The 14,041-nt window shown below is 43.8% G+C and overlaps 1 protein-coding gene across 1 annotated transcript in view; it reads left to right on the top strand.

Annotated features, from left to right (window-relative positions):
- Positions 1 to 14,041, top strand: part of kcnk10a (potassium channel, subfamily K, member 10a) — a 97,124-nt gene that overhangs the window by 60,031 nt on the left and 23,052 nt on the right. Inside the window, exon 4 of the mRNA XM_056765225.1 lies at positions 10,228 to 10,388. Within this exon, the coding sequence (XP_056621203.1) occupies positions 10,228 to 10,388 (161 nt within the window). The remainder of the gene's footprint in view (positions 1 to 10,227; positions 10,389 to 14,041) is intronic.

Below are 14,041 nucleotides of genomic sequence, written 5' to 3'. Positions count from 1 at the left end.
CGCACCCTCCAACCAATGACGGCATTCTTCCAAGGCAAGCTTGACTGCCAGCAACTCTCTATTACCAATGTCGTAATTACTCTCGGCAGGGGATAAACGATGAGAAAAATACTCGCAAGGGTGAACCTTGCCGTCCGCGGAAGAACGCTGTGACAGAACCGCACCAACCCCCACCTCTGACGCGTCGACCTCAACCACAAACTGACGAGAGGAATCAGGGGCAATGAGAATAGGAGCTGAAACGAAGCAACTCTTGAGTTTGGAAAACTCAGTCTCAGCCGCGCTACACCACCTGAACGTCGTTTTGGTTGAGGTTAAAGCAGTCAGAGGGGCGGCTAGCTGGCTGTAATTGCGAATAAAACGCCGGTAGAAATTGGCAAACCCAAGAAACCTCTGCAGGGCCTTGCGGGAATCAGGAGTTTGCCAATTAACCACAGCCTTAACCTTGTCGGGATCCATGCGTACTCCCTCGGACGACACAATGTACCCTAAGAAAGGAACAGACTGTGCATGAAAAACGCATTTCTCCGCCTTGACAAAAAGCCCATTCTCTAACAGCCTCTGAAGCACTAGTCTGACGTGCTGAGTGTGTTCCTGTAACGACTGAGAAAAAATCAAAATGTCGTCGAGGTAGACATAAATGAAACGATCCACCATGTCCCTCAGCACATCATTAACCATCGCCTGGAAACTCGCGGGGGCATTGGACAACCCAAACGGCATGACCAAATATTCAAAATGCCCCCTGGGGGTATTAAATGCAGTTTTCCATTCATCCCCCTCCCTCATGCGGACCAAATGATAGGCATTGCGAAGGTCCAACTTTGCAAAAATAGAAGAACCCTGCAGATTCTCGAAGGCCGACGACATCAACGGCAAAGGATATGAATTCTTTATCGTTATGCTGTTCAACCCTCGATAATCGATACAGGGACGCAAGGAACCATCCTTCTTTTCCACAAAGAAAAACCCTGCACCTGCCGGAGACGAGGAAGGGCGAATGATCTTGGCTGCCAGAGAATCAGAAATGTATTTCTCCATGGCCTCCCTTTCTGAAGTAGAAAGCGAGTATAACCTGCCCTTAGGCGGAGATGTACCTGACACTAAATCTATTGCACAGTCATAGGGACGATGAGGAGGAAGAGAAGCTGCCCGGGACTTACTGAACACTCCCTTCAGGTCAAGATACATAACGGGCACGTTTAATAGATCCGCATGCTCATCCTGCAACATAGAACGAGAAACAGGATAACGGGCAGACAATAAACAAGAAACATGACAATAATCGCTCCAGGAGGAGACCGTGTTCTGGCACCAGTTAATGCTAGGGTTGTGGCATGAAAGCCAGGGGTGACCCAAAACCACCGGGGACAAAGGAGAGTCAGTCAAAAAAAAAGAGATGTTCTCAGAGTGGTTCCCCGATGTAATGAGACTCACCGGTTCCGTGGCATGGGTGACGGGTGGGAGGGGTTGACCGCAGAGGGCACTGACTGCAATGGAAGGCTTGAGAGGAACCAACGGAACCCCTAGCCTCAACGCAATCTTGCGGTCCAAAAAGTTACTCTCTGCTCCTGAGTCGATCAAAGCCTTGCATGAAAAAGTGGTGCCGCCGGCCTGTAACTGCACCGGGAGATGAGTAGTTGTAGAGGAGGACTTTTCAAAAGCGACTCCGCCCGTCAGTAACCTCCTTCCTACCGACGGGCTTCGGATTTTACTGGACACCCTGCCGCGATGTGACCCGCAGTACCACAATACAGGCAAAGTCCACGAGCTCTGCGCCTCTCCTTCTCCTCCCTTGTGAGACGAGCTCTGCCCACCTGCATAGGCTCCGGATCAAAACCCTGTTCGGTGGTATTATACGCTCCAATGAACGGTAGATTCTCAGCATCGACCCCAGTCCTCAGAAAAGGTTGTTGATCGCGACGTCGTAGCCTAGTGTCCACCTTGATAGCCAGGTCAATCAATCCATCGAGGGAGGTGGGCAGCTCGAGAGTGTAGATCTCATCGAGAATGCGATCTGCCAGTCCATGTCTAAACATATCCCATTGAGCCTCCACATTCCACTTACACTCGGCCGCCAGCGTTCGGAATTCGATGGAGTAATCAGTCACAGATCTCTTGCCCTGGCGGAGCTCAGCCAATTCCCGTGCCGCCTCCCTACCAGATGCAGCCCGGTCAAACACCTTCTTGATCTCGTCCGAAAAAGACTGAAATGAGGAACAGCATTGGTGTTGCTGTTCCCAAACAGTAGTTCCCCACAGAGCTGCTCGTCCCGATAGCAGTGAAATCACGAAAGCCACCTTGGCTGCTTCAGTAGGAAACGATGATGGCTGTAGAGTAATGTGAAGAGAACAGGTAGTCAGAAATGAGCGACATAATCGGGGCTCACCAGAGTAACAGGTAGGAGACGGTAGACGGGGCTCGACATTCCGGCTGGAGATTTGAGGGTATGAAGCCGCAAGAGGGTGGTGCGCCGCAGGCTGTTGAGCAGACTCCGTCCTAACCTGTTGAAGCTGAGCGGTCAACTCTGAAACCTGTGATGCTAAGGCCTGAACAGCATGTCCTGTGGCCAAGATTTGTTCATCCTGCTGTGTCATGCGAGCGTTACTGTTGGTAAAAAAGTCTCTGATCTCTGTCATAGAGATTGCTGGATCCATGCAGGTCAGATCGTTCTGTCACGGCCGAGAGAACACAAGATCCAATCGCAAGTGTAAACAGATTTAATGCTATAATGAGAGCAAAGACAGGACAATAATAGGAGGAAACCAAAGTGAGTAGTGTCTAGATGCTGATCTCCGATCATATACAGATCTAGTCCAACCGTCCCGAAGAACCCAACGGCTACTGGTAGTCCTCAGCAAGAATGATAATCTCCACTGGTAGTCCTCAGCAAGAAAGATAATATCCACTACTCCTGGACAGATCCGACAAGAGACTAAGGGTGAACACAGAGCAAGAGTCACAACGATCTGACAAGGAGTTTAGGGATAGCAGGGCAGATATAGGCAGCCGGCAATGCACTACAGGTGCCGCCAAGCTGATTGCTAATTAGCACCCAGGCTGCCAAGGGAACACTAATCAGTACACAGAACATAAGGCAAACAAGCAGGAATGAACACACGGATCCATGAACCGTGACACATGTAGATCCTGGGAGACTGTTTGGTTCCCTGAGTGAATTAATCCCACACCCTTGTCTCTATGACATGGTGCTGCAAAGAAATAAATTTGGGCCTTTTATTATGGCACTGTATTGCATCGGTTGCTAGGATGTGCTAAATCGTGGCTATGGTGTGGCCTGATAGTTTTATAATGATCCTGAAATACTGATTAGTTTCCTTAGTAAAATGAGTCTCCCCCTTGTCCCAGATAGCACAATCCATCTGGCTTATGTCTATTTGATGTCTGCATTTACATCTGCAAGACATCTGCAATACATAGTTTGCTCATCTGCAATACGTCTCGGCAACATCTGAACGTCTGTAATACGTTTGCTAAAGATCTGGATATCTGCTCCTTAAAAACATCTGCCAAACTTCTTAGAAAGAGCAGCTTTACATCAATTCTAAATCATAAACAACTTACAGATATATATGACGTCTGACAGCAGACATCTCCGATATGTTTTTGCTGATCTGACTCCAACGTTTAATCAAAACTCGCAAGAGGTATACCTCATGTTCCACCAATTATGTTATAGCATTATTTTATTAGCCAATCCTTCTGCAGTGTTGCTAACTTGCCGACTTTTAAGACCCCTTTAGCGATTTATTTTTCAAAAAGCAACAAGTGACAACTACTTGCTGAATATGCATTGGCGACGTAGGGAAACATTCTGCTTCACTTCTACCGACCTCTCTATGTCTACACTTGTTCAGTGAGCAGCAGGGAGAAGCAGCACATTCAGTTCAGACTGCACTGAAGCGTGAATGAGATACACATGTACAAACAGTGTTTCCAAGAACTTATCACTTATTGACCTTGTTTGAGTATTTATGATTTATTACGTGACCACTGTATGTGTGCATTAATATGAACACAGACGGAATCTAGCTGTTCAACGAAAGTGACTGCTGGTGTGTAGTTTTAAGTGGTTGAGTTCACTCACTATTACATCGTTTTTGTTATCTGCCAACTGAAACTGAAAAATAAGTCATTGAGAACCTATTTATTGTGCAGTTGGGTGTATTGTTTTAATATAATACTGTATACTACAGCTTAGAGAGTCGAGACATGAAGCAGACCTGAAGAACTTAGCTTGTGAGATACTACATGATGATGGCACTGATATACAAATTAGTGAACAATGTCATCTGGCAACATTTTGCGACTTTTCGGGCAGTCTTTAATGTCAAGTTCACTTTTATTTATATAGCACTATTTAACACAACCATGGGTTTCACCAAAGTGCTGCAAAATAAAAAAAATCAATAAAAAAGTACAAAGCAAGTGCTAAAAGAAACAATATAGTAGAAAGTTCTCATTGACAAAACGCCAAATCAAAAAGGTATGTTTCATCATTGATTTAAAAACAGATATTAAAGATGCAGATCTGATGCAGAGGGACAGAGCATTCCACAATCTAGGGGCAGCAAATGAGAATCCTCAGTCACCCCTGCATTTTAGCTTTGACTTTGGGATGCATAATAATCTTTGGTTTGACGACCGGAGGGCCAAGGAGGCCGATGTTCAGTCAATAAATCTGCTAAATAAGCAGATAATACTTTCCATTGAAAATAGCTACTTTCAATTAGAAAATTACTTTCCATTGAAAGTAGTTGGCAACACTGTCATTCTCAGGTATGCCACAATTGACCCCGGTTCCCCTCTATCATCTTTAACTGTGGCTTTAACTCTAATCTATAGTTGGCCTTGGTCACTGTGCTGTTTCAGCATACACAATTGTACTTAAAGTAACAGTGCCATATACGTAGTGTCATGGTTCATGGGTCTGTGTGTCATTCTGTGTGTCTGTGTGTTTCTGTGAGTGCGTTGATTGCTTGTCAGTATTGCCTCACAACCCCGGGGCTGACTAGGTAATTAGAGTGGCTGCTCATGAAGTTATCATGAATCCCTATATCAGACTTGCGATTTCTGTGGTTGTTGTCAGATCGTTGTTTGCTTATGCCTTGTCCTGGGGCCAGTTCTCCGTGCCTCGCTAACTCGATTTGAATGATAACGATTTCGCATGATCCTCGCATGAGGATTATTAGGTTCTTTGACGCTCAATCTGGAGTTACTGTCTCCGCAACAGGTCTGTTAGTTTAAACCTGCTCGGGAGCAGGTTTCATTCATACAAAAGCAACTTGTTGCGCAAGGTACAGGATTAATAGAAAGAGCTTCGCGACTTTAACATGTAATTAACGCTGTACCTTTTTTAGAACAGGATGGATGTCTTTTATCTTGTGAATGAGATATTTGCCATATTACTTTGTTGGACCTTCATTTTAAATATAATATAAAAGCACGGTGCATATGTATGTATGATGCAGGGCATTTATAAAATATGTAGTCTGTCCTGCTATTGGCAAATTTGTGGTATTTCATTCTCTTAAGATCCCATCTTAATACAAATTATTATATAAGGGAACTAAAGATTCTGCAGCCAATATCATGTCAATGAGCATTTTATGTGTCTTGATTAATGCCATAGTCTGCCTCATATGCCTCTGAGGCTTTCTGAAAATAAACTATTATATTTGCAGGTAATATTCATTTTAATATTTGTAATAGTATTAAGCAAAAAGGAATTGAATAAATAAGGAAGCTGAGATGGTGTGTGACCTAACGTGCACTTACGGAACCAGCACTGAAGCAAAATGACCTGATCCTGCATCAGTCAACAATCTTCAGTCAGATTTATGATGGGACTGTATTTGAAGATACCAGTCCTTGACCCAAATTTGTTAATCTGCAGCTAAAGGCAGGACAGGATCAATTGACCTTCGGGCATTTGATAGGAATTAAGGATTTTAGTGTATGCAAGGGAATAAACCTGACAGGGCCTTTACAGTTGCATGTGCTACACTACATAATTCATCAAAAATGAGAGGAGACCTGTGATGGAGGTGCAGCCTGGTGATCTCCAAACCACTACACTTAGACCGAGCTTCATGAGATGTAACTTTTGGAAAACCATTTCTTTATTATTCTTAAATAAAAACCAAAATATGCTTAGGCCCACATGCATTTTATTTGTAATCTCTATGGACAATGGGCAGGTATCAGTGTCAGGCAGACGCGATTTCTTTAAGACTGCAAGGGCCCTATAATTGTCAAAAAATGAATGGTCAAATATATGTACTATTATGTTAACATTTTATTGACTAAAAATGCGTTAAACACGTTCATCTCGAACGAAAACAATTTCGTTCAGAATCAGCTACTTAGGTCGGCTGACTCGATTTCCTTCTCATTCATTCCCGTAGCGTACAGTGCATTACTCTGTTGAAGCCCAGCATCCATTGACTTCAATGGGGCTGCTTTAAACAGTTTTAAAGCAGGACGCTCAACCCACGGACGCTCAGCGTCTCTGGGATGAATGTAGGAGTGGGCTGGCCCGGACTCCGAGCATCTGCGTGATGATTGGAAGGTCTGTCATCTCTTTTTAATCCACTTTTATGTCCTAAAACTAGTGGTGGGCCGTTAACGGCGTTAACGCAGTGAGACTATTATCGCGCGTTAAAAAAAATGTCGCCGTTAATCTATTCTCAAAGTTGGGTTGGGAGCTGGGTCTATACTACGCAAGCTATGATGACTTTCACCTTGATATTTTAGCGCGGATGTATACCAGCTTAACTGCACTGTACGGGGCGAGAACGAGATTTTTCAACTCGCGTGATTCGCGTCATTCGCCGAAGCAGAAGCCGCATCATCATCTCATAACCAGGGCTTCATTCGCGTCCTTAGCGCAGCCTCATCATCTCATAACCAGGACTTCATTTGCGCGATTCGCGCAGCAAGTAGGTCTATTGGCTCTTTGCATTAACACATAAATCACTCGCGCTTGAGGCGCCATTCGCGTTTGGTCTGAACACAACATAACGTTACTGTGAAATTACCGCATCAAACGTGACGTGCTAACATGCTATCAAGCCGGAGGGTTTGCTTCAGGGAATATTCATTTTTAAGAAGCTTCCCAATGGAAACATCGACAAGACTAAGGTTGTTTTTTTCACCTTGTGCAATACGGAATTGGTTTAAAAAAAAACACTTTCTCTCAACAGGTAGTTGTCTAGCTTTAGTTGAAACCAGTAACTTTGTATTGAGATCTAATGTATTATGGCTCCTGTATGAAACATCGCTTGTTGCTCCCTAACTCTTTGTAAGTCGCTTTGGATAAAAGCGTCTGCTAAATGACTAAATGTAAATGTACTCTAGGAGCTCTTCCAGTCTCAAGTACCACCTAAACGCAAATCATCCCTTAGCTAATGCGGAAGTAAACACAAGTTCATCTTATTGAACATAATTTAATTTTCATCACCAATTATCATAGTAGAACAGCTTTCTCAAGCAGTTTGAGATGCATTTTGGAAACAGGAGATGAGCCCCTGGTCTAATGCGCCACCTGGCTTGAGAAACCCATTCTCAAAGACTTACTTTTAGTCATTATTTGGGTAGCACACATATTCTGAATGCCTTCGGCAGAATTCAAATGAGCCATTTTAATCTAGATTAATCTAGATTAATCTAGGAATTAATCTAGATTAATCTAGATTAAAAAAATTAATCTATGCCCACCACTACCTAAAACGCTCGTTTTTTGGGGTCGACAGCTTATAAAAACGTATTTCTTGTTTTTTTTTAGCTTGTTTGCTATACACATTGTCACATATCAGCTTTTAGACATTTTTTTGTTTTTATAAATCATAAATGACAAGGAGGCGGCAGCTTCTCGCAATGCAAAGAGACGGTTGGTGTGGGCGTGGTCTTCAGATTATGACGCGTATCACTCTGTGTCTCCATTTTCAACTCAGTCCCATCGCGGATTTTGCATGTGTAGTCGAAAGACAAACTGCTGCAACCTTCATCGTATATTTCACACAATTTCACACCACATTCATTTTTTCAGTTTAACATAATTCTCACATTTCCTCCCGTTGAGTTAAATATATATATATATATTAGATTGTTTGTTCATTAATTCATATAGTCTGAACTAGCCAGCTAGCAAACTGCACACGATGCCAGACAGTGCTAATATTGTTGACCTGATTTTGGCAAAGCCATTAGAAAGTCTTCCTTACGAGGAGAAACTTAGAATTAAACAGCAGGGCAGATCAACGCCTAAGATTGATTTAGTGCAAAAGATAGGGAAAAGTAACAGGTCTTTTCAGCTCTCCTGGTATGACAAAGTTAGCTGGCTGACTGAAAGTGCTGTGAAAAAGAAAATGTACTGCTGGCCATGTCTCTTGACATGGGTTACAGAGCATTTTCTTGAAAAGGAACGTAGGGCAGAATTTACATATAAATAAATGGAAAAGAAATTGTGATTTAGGCCGAAAATGAGATCCCCTCTTTAAAAGATCAGCAGCCGACACTGGTGTCGGGTGGATTAAGGTGCTCTTTGGGTGAGCCCCCCTTTAGGTGGCTTTTAGGTGCATTTCACGTTTCAAGTTTAGTTCGGAACGGTTTTGCATGAAAAATCGCTAATTTAAAAGCTGTCAAGCAAACTCAGGTTCTTACCAGGGTACCGAAACCTGCGCATGCGCTTTTGCTGATTACAATGTATTTACTTCAATAAAACACATGTAAGAGATGATAGGGTTGGTAATTTACCTTGGATTTGAGCAAGAGTGAGCCTGCATTGTTTAGCATGTTGTTAGAGGGATCAGAGCAGCAAATGCATGGTAATACGATGTTTCCAGATTAAAAAATTAATGTTTGCAAGCAGCAGAAAGCTCTCTAAGGGGCTGTGTTTTTCTAAATCTCATGCATTTATATTTAAAATACAACAAACATTGTCAAAAACATATCATGCATATTATAAAATGTAAAATTCCTACAGTAAATGTAGTCATGTTCAAAACTAAATCCTTCACCATACTATCCCTATGGGGAAGCTATGGGCATCTCGTATACCCAAGGGGTTCAATTTACAACCGATTTTGAAGTATGTTCCAACCAAGCTATCCTGATGCTACTGTATCTTAGGCTTTATTCACAGCCCATAAGTAAATATTGCCATAATCCTATGGCAACCAGTTATGAAGATAATTTATTTTCTATACATTTTGCAACAAAGCCCTGAGTAGTGTAATTTTCCAGGATGTTAATACACATTTCTAAAACATCCTCTCTTGAGGCTACGATCCGTCAAAGTTTGTTGCAATGTTAAATCTATGGGATTTTTCAGTAGACATTTACAAGCACCACTAAGAAGTTTAAATTGTAGATCAGTATGTTTGCTTGACAAAGTATGCAAGATAACAATACTGATGATTTGCTTCACAAGCACTACAAATTAAAAGTACACAAGATAAAAAAAGTGGTGCTTTGCATTCGAAAGTGTCAATAATTATGTGGTGGACTTTCATTGCAATATATTTTTTTATTTCATAACTAGAAAATACAGCGTATTCTCACAAAAAAATCTAAAGGATTTTACAAGGTGGCTAATTTGTATCACACATCATCAATAGAAAAAGCAATACCTATGGCCCACTGATAAACCTAACGGTAACTTGTGAAGCTTTACCAAGCTTTCTTAGTGAGATATGCTATAAATTGGTATTGCCTCTTTAAGAGGTGTAAATTTGTGTACGGAGAGTGGGCGGAAGTACTGCATACATTGAATGTGATGAAAGACTATGTCAAGCATGTCGGAATAGATCTGAATTACTTGACAAATATGATTGATAAAGTATGTCTGTTATTGAGAATTTTGATTGGAACAATTTTGTTCCCAAAGAACTCTGAACTTTTTCAGAATTTTGACTTTTGTGTTAAAGTTGTACTGAATTGGTTATCAATTTTGAAGTGCATTTATTTTTGGGGATTTTGTCCATTGTACAGTGTTATCACACATTTTATTTTGAAGTGCCAGGAAATAAAGCATCTAAAATAATTTGCTTCACAATACATTTAGTTGGTTAGCATTACTTTTCTGTTTGTGGAGTTATCTTACTTAACCATTCATTAATATTATCCTCCCCATTCTTGATATTTAAGTCTTTGGTCTACAGAAAAAAGCAAAAATTACATCATTAATCTATTGTCTTTTCTAAGGGTATGGCAACATTGCTCCAAGCACAGAGGGTGGGAAGATTTTCTGTATCCTCTATGCGATATTTGGCATCCCACTCTTTGGATTTCTTCTGGCTGGTGTCGGTGATCAACTGGGGACAATTTTTGTGAAGAGCATTGCAAAAGTGGAAAAAATGTTTAGGGTAAGTAAACTGTGGAGAACATTTTTTATGATACAATCTGTATAGTAATGTGTACTGTATTAAGGTCCTGTTTTATGTATTCCAAAAGACTGGGTGAATTGGCTGAAAGCTCGAAGTATACAACAGTAAAACATCTCGGTTACGTCTTTAACCTCAGTTCCCTGATGGAGGGAGCGAGACGTTGTGCCGAGCCGACAGATGGGGTTTGCCCTTGAGAACCTATCAACTCTGACTACTATAGAAGAGTTCAATGAAATTTGGCTAGTAAATTTGCATGCTGGTCTCCACCCCCGGATATCCGGTATAAAAGGAAGTCTGCGTGCATCATTCATTTACCTTTTGTTCTGAAGAGCCTGAGAGCCTCTCACGACTACAGCAGAGGACGATACATGTTGTGGCATAAGGGACACTCTCGATGTTGTGTCGAGCCGACAGATGGGGTTCCTATGGAAGACGCCACAACGTTGCATCATGTCACAATCTCTAGCGAAGCGACGGTAACAAGCCTGGGCGTGTCAGAATAAGGCTTTCGCGAAACTGTAACCTTCCAGTGTGATGGTTGGGGGGTCCCTGTGCTTTCTTGGAGAAAGATGGGTACAGCCCTGACCGGTAACCTTTCACGGACAGAGGCCTTAGCTCTCTACTGGCGAGAGGCCGTCCGGATCGGGTTTACACCAGGTGAGCGCCACTTCCTTAATTAGGGATGCGCTGCAGAGGCCACTTCCTACCTGGGGGGAGGAATACAGTGGATATAGATATGGTCTCGCCCTTGGGGGCGATCGCATTGAACATGTGGACTGAGTAGTTAACTGCAAGGTGGAGGTGCACCTGGGGGAATTCATGGGTTACCAGGAGTAGGAACCATCTCATGAGGATACATCAGACGGAACAGCCCACGGAGGGGGTGTTACAGACGTCCAGTAGCACTAGGTCCGGTTAGAGCTATCTGTGGTAGTTCTCAAGTTCTCCAGGCCTAAGGGGGAAGGCTGCTCTGCCTATCCGACCCCAAGGGGGTGCTTGCTTAGTGATGAATGGAATGCCTGTTCTTAGCCATATGATTGGGTAAGAAGGGAGGTGGATGGGATGCCTATTCTTAACCAAGTGGTTGGGTAGGAGGAGAGGTAGATAGCACACTGACCCTACATGTAGATAGCACACTGACCCTACCTGCTGGAGGGTGGGGAGGTGCTTTCGCAGGCATACGCCCCGCCGGAGATCGTAAAACCTTGCAAAGGTGTTGGGCGTAGCCCAACCCGCAGCTATATAAATGTCTGCAGAGAGGCGCCTCTGGCCAGTGCCCAGGAGGTGGCTATACTCCCTGTGGAGTGAGCCCACACTGCCAAGGGGTATGCTTGTGATTGGTATGCCGCCGTGGCAGCTTTCCCCTACTGTTTTCCTCCAAACAGACAAAGAGCTGGTCAGAGCTGAAGCTCTGCATGCGGTCCAAGTAGAGGCGCAGTGTGTGTGTGTACTGGACACAACAAGGATGGGGTTGGGTCTTCCTCCCCAATGGGGAGCGCCTGCAAGTTCACCACTTGGTCCCGAAAGGGAGTCGTTGGAACTTCGGGCACGTATCCGGGCCTGGGTCTCAGGATAATGTGAGAGTTGCTTGGGCCAAATTCAAGTAAATCCAGGGACACGGAGAATGCTTGAAGGTCCCCTACCCTCTTGAAGGGAGCGAGCGCCATCAGGAGGGCTGTTTAACTCTAAAGGTGAGGAAAATCGGAACCTCCAAGGGCCTCGACGAAGGGCCCAGAGAGGCCCGCCAGGACCACATTAGGGTTCCAAGAGGGTATGGAGCGGAGACAAGGCAGATTCCGCCTTCTCGCAACCCTTAGGAAACCTGGTGACCAGGTCGTGCTGCCCTAAAGAGTTTCCATCTCCTCCGTGGGTCTTCTCTCTGAGAGAGACACCAGGACGAGAAGAGACGCCATTATTAAGCGTATAACCTTCTAGTAGATGGGGCTCTTCCTGATTTATAGTAGAAAAACACTGTAGCTTCTTTTTTGGGTGATGGTCGATACTAATTCTTCAGACACACTTGGAGGTTTGGTTTTCGACCTTGGAGGTTTGGATCTCGACCGACCGGACGTGGCTCATGCATATAACAGTAGCTTGGTGGAGTAGACTCATTTAGACCGAAATAATCATTTGGTTGAAGCCAGGTTTCAGTAAGGCATAGTATATGTCACGAAAGGTATGGTGAGAGAAGAACCCAAATGCAGGCAGCGGTAGGGGGTAACAAAAGACTTTAATAAAACACAATACAAAAACCCACAATGGGGTAAAATACAGGGAATAACAAAGACAGCCAAACAGGAACGAAAAACTCACGGACAGTGACAAGCTGTAACAAAAATCTTAAATCCAAACTCAGGAACAGAGTACTGGAGCAGAAACGCTGGGACACAGCGTATGGACAAATCCTCAATAGAGTTCCAAAGAGCATACAGGTACGAGAACAGGTACAAGAACAAACGAGCACAGGACAGAGAATACAAGGGCATTAAATAGGGAGACGAACAAAGGATAATTAACAATAGGCAGGTGTGGGTAATAAAACACTCAAGGGAAGCTAACGAGGAGACGAGAGGGGCGGGGCCATAGACGAGACACGAGAAGGCACATGACAGCCATTATCTAAGCCATGCCATGTCCTTCTCACACAAAACCCTAGGCTTTGCCATGACTCCGCTGCACGAACAAGAATAAACATGACATGAAAGCGGAATCATGACAGTATATCAAAACTGTTGTCTGTGATCATTTCATTTACAATAACTGCCTTTGGAATTAGTGATCTAATATTAAGTAGCCCAAACTTTAGACGTTGATTTTGCTCATTAAATATATTGTCTTTTGGTTTAATCACGATAAGGTTTTTTAACTGACTTTTACATAAATTATTATTTGGTTGTATTATTTGGGTGACAGACACAGTCTATGCGTTTGAAAGCAGTAACATTCGTAACAGTTGAGTGAGAGGAATGCAGACTATGGTTAAAATTTGTACTTTGAGATGTTGTCAGACAGAATTTCTGCTCCAGTGCTGCTGGGGTGCAGGCCATCGGGGCGGAAAAGCCTTGGTCGCTCCTAAAACAGATCAAAATTATTTACAAAGAGCAGCTTCTGTTCAATACACCATGACAGTAACCAATTATTAAGCGAAAATAGTCTGCTGAACTATAGTCTACCTCATCCTCGACAATGCGTACCTGGTCCCAGCAGTTTCACAAGCGTTCATCTTCACGTTGTTGTTTTCCAAAAGACCCCCCCCCGGTGATCTGTGGAAAACAGTCAGAGAAGACGTTACGATTGCGTTACTCACCCTCTGGCTCACTTCCGGTGGCCATCCAGGCCTGGCGGGGACTCTGGGTCCTCCGAGGGTGGTGTCTCCGGGGGCGGCCCCCTCGGCCGGTTTGCTGTAAAAAAGTTGCCAGGAGTTGATCAAACCCTGGCCAGTCCAGACCCAGCTGCACGGTTACGGGTAGATCATCCACAATCCCTACATCCAGAGGCCAAGACCCCTGGGTGGCGGTCACGGTGACGCGATGGGCGGGAAATTCCCGGGTGTCCCCATGGACTCAGGTAATCGGGATTGTGAATTTCCCAACTGCACAAGGAGCCACTATGCCAGGCTGGACCAGGGAGAT

This window comes from Triplophysa dalaica, chromosome 13, assembly GCF_015846415.1.
Source record: "Triplophysa dalaica isolate WHDGS20190420 chromosome 13, ASM1584641v1, whole genome shotgun sequence".
Taxonomy (NCBI): Eukaryota; Metazoa; Chordata; class Actinopteri; order Cypriniformes; family Nemacheilidae; genus Triplophysa; species Triplophysa dalaica.
Note: the sequence above shows the minus strand (reverse complement) of the source record. Positions and strands in the feature narration are given on the sequence as shown.